The 8,295-nt window shown below is 37.5% G+C and overlaps 1 protein-coding gene across 1 annotated transcript; it reads left to right on the forward strand.

The window, feature by feature from the left end:
• Positions 1 to 2,228: 2,228 nt before the first annotated feature.
• LOC121377429 (probable protein arginine N-methyltransferase 6.1) lies at positions 2,229 to 8,072 on the forward strand. Its single transcript, XM_041505413.1, has 2 exons — positions 2,229 to 2,440; positions 6,468 to 8,072. The coding sequence occupies exon 2, from the start codon at positions 6,530 to 6,532 to the stop codon at positions 7,892 to 7,894; it is 1,365 nt and encodes a 454-aa protein (XP_041361347.1). The 5' UTR covers positions 2,229 to 2,440; positions 6,468 to 6,529; the 3' UTR covers positions 7,895 to 8,072.
• Positions 8,073 to 8,295: the final 223 nt, after the last annotated feature.

Raw genomic sequence — 8,295 nt, forward strand, 5'->3', positions numbered from 1 at the left:
GGGGGGGGGGGAGGTTCCCCAGCCTACACTCCTGCTTGGTTCTTGTACCTAACGTGATATGATGGAACGAAATGTCACCAGTAAAATTGTTCGCTAGCACTCCATCCTTTGAACATGCCACAGCCAATTGTTAAGACACCTTCAGTTGTGTAGTGGTTAAGCCGTCTGACCTTAGGCTGGTTGGTACTGGGTTCTCAAGGTGTAAGGTCACTTCTGTAAGATTATATAGGTTTCTAACAATTGTTATCATAGGGCGACCAGTTTCGGTGAGCATACGCGATCGGTTCTAAAGCATAGCAATATTTATAAACAGACAGTTGTTATCCAAATAGCTACCTTTTTATTAGTATTTTTACGCTTCAAGTTTGTTTTGTTTAAAATCACCACTAGAGCACATTGATTTATTAATCATCAGCTTTGGATGTCAATATATGGTGATTTTGACACAGTCATGGAGATGAAACCCACTACATTTTTCCATTAGTAGCAAGGGATCTTTTATATGCACCATCCCACAGACAGGATAACACATATCACGGCCTTAGACATACCAGTCGTGGTGTACTGGCTAGAGCGAGAAATAGCCCAATTGGCTACGCTTCAAATGAGCACTAAACTGGCCACTATGTAGCTACGTTTATCGCACATGTGTCAACAATGTAGCATTCATCAGCCGTAAATATTGTTAACTTTGTTACCCGTTTCGGTGAGTGAAACGTTTAGTGGTCTAGCTTACAACCAACACAAAACTTTTCAGTGTTTTATCAAAACATATATCTTGTTCAACAAAACATGTACCGGTACTTATAAAAATGAATTTAAATATTTTAAGGCAAATAATGGCGTCTTCGAGAACCAATGTTAACAGACAACATTTTAGGAGAACGAATATAACAATTGTAATGTCTAGCAATCGTGTTATAAGTGGAGCAAATTAATGGTTATAATGGTAAAATTGTTTGATTACAAAATATAAGCTGCATTCTGAGTTTTAATAAATATATAAACAGACATCCAGAAAGATATTTATAGTAAACATATAAGGACCATATATTTCTGGCAAGTATCTGTAAAGAGAGCTTTGTCAGCAGACGCTGTGAAAATAATGTGACTTTAGTCGCCTGAGGTGCTTGCGTCGCAGGATCGAACCACCTCGTCGGTGGATCCGTTCATCTGTTTGGGTTTTTTTCACGTTCCAACCAGTGCCCCACAACTGGTCAAAGGCCGTGGTATATGCTTTCCTGTCTGTAAGAAGGTGCATATAAAAGATCCCTTGCTGCAGTAGAAAAAATGTATAGGGTTTTCTCTGTTGACTACGAGTCAAAATTACCAAATGTTTGACATCCAGTAGCCGATGATTAATCAATCAATGTGGTGTCTTTAAACAAAACAAACTTCTTCTTCAATAACCAGATAGCAGTACAGCTGAGAATAGACAAAAATAGTTTTGAACTAAAAAAAAATTTCAAGTTAGTCTTTGGAAATCATAGAAAAAAAAAGTATTAAGAAAGTGCCGTGTTTATGAGTGGGTTAAGTTCAATTTTGCTTTGTTGGCTCGTTTTAACTTTATTTTTACGAACATATCTGTGAATGTTACATAGATTTGTTTACTTTCCCAATGCAATAGTCAACGATTTCAGAACTTGATCTTCAAATGTACGTACTGTTGCGCACAAATGACGCAATCACCGAAACAGAACAATGAACGATACAAAAAAACCTAAACAAAACAAAACAAAACTTTTTCTTTTTCTTTTTCTTCTTCTTCTTCTTATTATTATTTACGCAATAATAATATGTTCAGATCATGAGCTACGTTGAATGACATAAAACCCATATAATTAACCCTAATCTTGTGGATTTAAATAGATCGGCCTATCCAGCTGATTTCAATAACATTGACATATTAAAATTTCCTCTCTAAGAGAAAGGGGCGGGTTTTAGCTAGGTTGACTCGTTGAGTGCTCTCTTGAGGTGCTTGCATCACAGGATCGAACCATCTCTACTGACTGGGTTTTTATCGTTCCAACCAGTGCACCACAACTGGTTATAAGGCCATGGTATGTGATTTCCTGTCTGTGGGGAAATGCATATATAAAAGATCCCTTACTACATTAGGAAAAGTGTAGCAGGTTTCTTCTGATGAAAACAAATCAGAATTACCAAATGTTTAACATCCAATAGCAGATAACTAATAAATCAATGTGTTATGTTCTAGTGGTGTCTTTAAACAAAACAAACTTGAACAGTCTAAGAGAAAACTTTTGGGAAGACCTTATATAAATTCATTTTATTATTTAGAGTGACGTCCCTTAATCCAAAATGGATTATTTGCTTGTGGACGGAACACGTGTTTAATTATTGCTTTACTAAAAATAGAGTTCTTATGCATTACAGCAATCAGACAATCACAGGTCCCAAGTAATATTGGCCTAATATAGTATGTAGTAAATGGTATATTATAATAGTATTATTATTGTGCTAATACTACACATATGTCATGCGATAATAGGGATCGTAGTCATAACGGCCCCAGTAGTAGTACTAAACGGCCGTAACAATAATTGGTCAAAACGGCCCTAAAAAATTCAAAACGGCCAAAGTGAAAAAGTCAAAACGGCCCTTAACAAAAGTCAAAACGGCCAAAGTTAAAAAGTCATAACGGCCCTTAAAAAAAAGTCGAGACTGCCTTAGATATAATACTTTAAAAATGTATTTCATCTACACAAGTGTCGAGAAATGCAGGAGAGTCTTGATGCGTCCTTCAAAATAAGGATGTGTGTTGATCATGACGGTATCAAAGATCGGTCTATCGGTCTTTTCAAATACAAGGTCAATTGGTGGTCTTAATTATATTAGTAAATTGGGGAACAGGCCCGTTGTGGAAAGCCTAGATGGTCCACTACCTACCCCCCCCCACGCCTTCCCTTTCTGAGATTGAATTATTAAAATAATGAATTACAGGGCGGGCACGCACGACACCCCGACGAGTAGTGCCACATGGAACTCGTCCGGGGGGCACGGCTGGGTCGGTCTATCAGTGTGTTAAATAAAATGTTAATTGGTGGTCTTAATTACAATAGTAAATTGCGTTGTGTAGGCTAATAAATTGTTACCAGTGATTCCTTTGTTTTGGTTGTTTTTATATATATTTTTGAACTGCCTGTCATATAGGCTATATTGATTACTAATTATTACTAATGGGAATTAATTTAACGTGATAGTACCTATCGGCCGTTCTGACCATTTCTTTTGGCCCTTTTGACTTTTTTCTTTGGCCGTTTTGACTTACATGTTCAGGGCCGTTTCATCATGGGGCCGTTTTGACCGCATACTGATAATAGGGCCGTTTCATCATGGGGCCGTTTTGACCGCATACTGATAATAGTCGGTTTGTAAGTTGTAAATCCCTTCTCTTTCATTTCAACACTTAACAACAGGCGATCACATTTTGTCTTTGTAAGTTACTATTGTAAGTCAAGCATCATCATGTATTTGTAAAAGAAAATTACTTTATAAAAAGACACGCATATATCCCCGAATTGGGATTGGGTTTAATTTGCTATATAAGTATGTGATGATAATTACAATTAAGATTTCATAAATATAATCCAACTTTCAAAGTGTAGGAAGTTTTGAAGTGTTCCTCATATTTATTATTTTGTTTAGTTCTCATTATTATTCTAGGTGAAGTGGGGAGCAATCACAGCTTCTGTTTTGATTCTGACATTTTAACATGTGCCAGTAACTTTGAGGAAGGAAGGAAATGTTTTATTTAACGACGAACTCAACACATTTTATTTACGGTTATATGGCATCAGACATATGGTTAAGGACCACACAGCTATAGAGGGAGAAAATTCGCTGTCTTCACTTCATGGGCTACTCTTTTTCGATTAACAGCAAGGAATCTTTTATAATTATATGCACCATCCTACAGACAGGATAGTACATACCACAGCCTTTGTTACACCAGTTGTGGAGCACTGGCTGGAATGAGAAATAACCCAATGGGGCTACCGATTGGGATCGATCCTAAACCAACCACGCATCAAGCGAGCGCTTTACCACTGGACTACATCCCACCGGACTACATCCCACCCCTATAGCCTACTGATGTATTACATATTTTTACTCCCATTTTATGTAAAATTAATCCTCTTGTTTTTTTCATATATGTGTTCATGATGTAATTTAATATTGGTAAATGGTTGTCCCAATTTTAAAATAGTTGTCACTAATTTATTAATTCGAATAGTTGTACAATATGCTTTAAGGCCTGCCTACATGGTAAAAGTTTAAAACTTCATAAAAGTTTGTTTTTGTTTAACGACACCACTAGAGCATATTGATTTATTAATCATCAGCTATTGGATGTGACATTGTGAAACATTTGGTAATTTTGACATTTAGTGTTAGAGAGGAAACCCGCTACATTTTTCCATTAGTAGCAAGGGATCTTTTATATGCACCATCCCACAAACAGGATAGCACATACCACAGCCTTTGATATACTATTCGTGCACTGGCTGGAATAAGAAATCGCCCAATGGGCCCACCACACATCCAGGGAGCGCTTTACTAGTACTACTGGGATACGTCCCACCTGTATATTGTAAAAAGACAGAACTTAATTTAAAAATGGGGGCGGGACGTAGCCCAGTGGTACAGCGCTCACTCGATGTGCAGTTGGTGTGGGATCGATCCCCATCGGTGGGTCCTTTGGGTTATTTCTCGTTACAGCCAGTGCACCACAACTGGTATATCAAAGGTTGTGGTATGTACTACCCTGTCTGTGAGATGGTGCATATATAAAAGATCCCTTGCTGCTAATCGAAAAGAGTAGCCCATGAAGTGGTGACAGCAGGTTTCTTTTCTCAATATCTGTTTGGTCCTTAACAATATGTCTGACGCAATATATAACTGTAAATATAATTTGTTGAGTGCCTCATAAAATAAAACATTTCTATTCTATTCTATTTAATTTAGAAATGGTTATTTTAACTCTGCAATCATACTCTAGGGTCAGACTGCTTTTGTCAGGGTTAACTTTAGAGGATAACCTGGGTTAAATTGTATCAAAAAGCAGGTGTGGTTTGTTCCCTATCAATTAATAAAAGTTTGTTTTGTTCAACGACACCACTGGAGCACATTGATTAAGTAATATACTAATAATCAGCTATTGGATGTCAAACATTTGGTAATTCTCTTATAGTCATAAGAGGAAACCCGCTATATTTCCCTTAATGCAGCAACGGATCTTTTATATGCACTTTCCCACAGACAGGAAAGCACATACCACAGCCTTTGTTCAGTTGTGGTGCACTGGTTGGAATGAGAAAAAAAACAATCAGTTGAATGGATCCATAGAGGTGGTTTGATCCTGCCACTGGTTGGAAAGAAACAGTGCAGTTGCGAACAAGCTTCATGCTATCAAGCCAGTGCTGGGAGAGTGGCAGTCCTCCTATAGGCAGTGCAGGAAGGATGAAATAGTCTTGTGTCATGCTTGCATCGGTCATACATAATCCATTTATCTTGAATTAAGGATCCTCCACATCAGTGTGAGTACTGTCAGTGTGTCACATTTTGGTAGAGTATAAGCATCGCAAAGAAACTAGAAAAGATATCTTTGGATAAAGAAAGGTGATGGAATCGTTTTATTTCCATTGCAATTTCTTCAAGATACTGACTTTTATCAATCTGTGATAATTGTATTTTTTGCACAGTTCTTTACACTGTGTTTTAATTTAACAGTTTCAATTTTTATATTGATGTTGATCACCAGTTAATGTTTTGTATTTACCATAGTTTGACACCCAATAGTCGATGTATTTTTTGTGCTAGTTAAATAGTTAAAGAGACATTCCTGAGTTTGCTGCATTGTAAGATGTTTCCGACTAATAAAATATTTCTGCGATTAAACTTGCATATTAAATATATTTTCTTGTTTAGAATATCAGTATCTGTATGTTCAATGTGTTTCTGGTCGTCTGAACATTTATAAGAAGCCCAAACTGGAATTTGTCTTCAAATAATTTCGTATGTACGAAAAAACTATATTTTAGGAAATACGATGAAATTTAACCTAGTACAAATATTAGAACAATCAGAAACACATTTAATATATAGCCAATAATATTTGATGCAGAAAAATATATTTAATATGTAATTACAATCGTTAAAATGTCTCTGTTAGTCGATAACATCTTTAAAATTGCAGCAAACTCGGGAATGTCCCTTTAAACATCTATTCTGTTCTGTTATGGTTTGAACGAGAAAACCCCTAATCAGTTGAATGGATCCACTGAGGTGGTTCAATCCTGCAATACAAGCACAATTACAGCCTTAAATTATTATAATTTTGACATTTGTTATTTTAATACATAAGTAGACATGTATTAATTACTAAGTAGTACTACTATTTTTAAAGCAAATTTGCCATAAAATATTGAATTTTATCCTTTCAGGAGGAACACATTTTTACCAGATGTTTTCTCACTATTGCATAACGCCTTGACGACTCTTCAAAATGGCGTCTGAAAGTAATGATACACCATTGGAGTTGTCAAATGGAGGACACAGTACGGATCAGTTGTTGACTGAAAAAAGTAGACCGATGGACGAGAATAAAAACGTCAGTGTCGACGAATATTTTACAAGTTACACCGACATAGATGTTCATGAATTAATGCTTAAAGATCGACCTCGGACTTTAGCCTACAGGAAGTTCTTCAAGGAGAATTCGGAGCAGATTCGTGGGAAGGTTGTACTCGATGTTGGCGCCGGGACAGGGATTCTTTCCTTATTTGCAGCGGCAGCAGGCGCGGCTAAAGTTTATGCCATTGAGGCTAGTGGCATGGCGAAACTGTGTCGGGAAATTGTAGTTGCAAACGGTCTTGACGAGAAAATACAGGTAATTCAGGGTCGTGTCGAAGATGATGTTTTACCCGAAGGTACGAAAGTTGACGTGATTGTATCTGAATGGATGGGGTTTTACCTATTTCATGAATCTATGTTGGACTCTGTGATTTGTGCGCGAGACAAATACCTCACGCCAGAAGGGTTACTGGTTCCCTCCCATGCAAGTCTCAAAATTACTCCCGCGAGCATGGAAAAATACTACAATGAACATTTTGATTACTGGAATAGTGTCTACGGATTTGACTTTTCGCCAGTTCTTCCCATAGCTCTTGAGAAGTCGAGACGAGAACCCATTATCACTGAAGTACCACCCGATGAACTGTTATCAGCAGCCCAGGATATCTGCTGCATCGATTTAAAATCTGTTTCATTGGACGAAGTGAAAAAAATCTCCAGTACGTTGACGTTTACAATTAATTCATCGTCGGAGCTTCATGGATTTGTGTGTTGGTTTGATGTACTGTTCAAACCGATTTGTGTAACAGAAAGGACAACAACTCCTGCACATTTTACCACTAAAGAGAATGAAGTGACCTCCCCTGTCATACTGAGCACTGCCCCATCATGTCCGGTCACCCACTGGAAACAGACAACTTTTCTCCTTCCAGAAACGCTTTCTGTGGACAAGGGAGATAATATCTGTATTCAGGTGGTACTCTCCCAGGACGAAAGCAACAAAAGACACTACAATATTTCCATAGAACTCCAAAACTCTGATGATGATGTCGGTGCTGAATACAGCGAGGAGGAAAGTACAGACGAACACGAGGTTCCGTGTGACTGTGACGCTCCGCGGTGTCGACTCATCAAGGCCGTCATGGAAAAATACGACACGGAACATCGTGAAATCGAGGCCGAGGCTGATTTAATTAATGCGGCTGCTGGGGCCGTGGCGTCGCAACAACTTGATTCAGAGATGACAAGTGACGGAAACAACGACTCTATCCAGGATGAATACCAGGGTCATAGTTGAAAGGGAGCATTGGGTAGTGGCTATAGGGGCTTGCAGTTACCTTAAAGGTGCAAACCCTACTTTCAACCCGTAAAAATGAACACTTAAGTTTAGTTAATTTATAAGCAGAGCTTCCAGAATTTTTATAAAATACACTAGCCATGGGATAAGTAATTTTCAATATTTACTAGCCACGATTAAAAATTCACTAGCCCTACTTTACTTTTTAAGTTAATACAATTTTACTAATATACTAAAACGCAAAAGAAACGCAGGTTCTCATTAAATTGGATATAAAATATTAAAAAAACAAAACGAAATGAAGATTTCAACATTTATTTTGGAGCTACACCAATTCGGCACACATTGGTGTTGGAAATTTTTGATTGAATTCCTTTTTGGCTATTGTTTCATGTCATAAA

Source organism: Gigantopelta aegis, chromosome 7 (assembly GCF_016097555.1).
Source record: "Gigantopelta aegis isolate Gae_Host chromosome 7, Gae_host_genome, whole genome shotgun sequence".
In the NCBI taxonomy this organism is placed as follows: domain Eukaryota; kingdom Metazoa; phylum Mollusca; class Gastropoda; order Neomphalida; family Peltospiridae; genus Gigantopelta; species Gigantopelta aegis.

Coding starts and splice junctions, on each gene's coding strand:
- LOC121377429 (XM_041505413.1), top strand. CDS start 6,530: ATGGCGTCTGAAAGTAATGATACACCATTGGAGTTGTCAAATGGAGGA.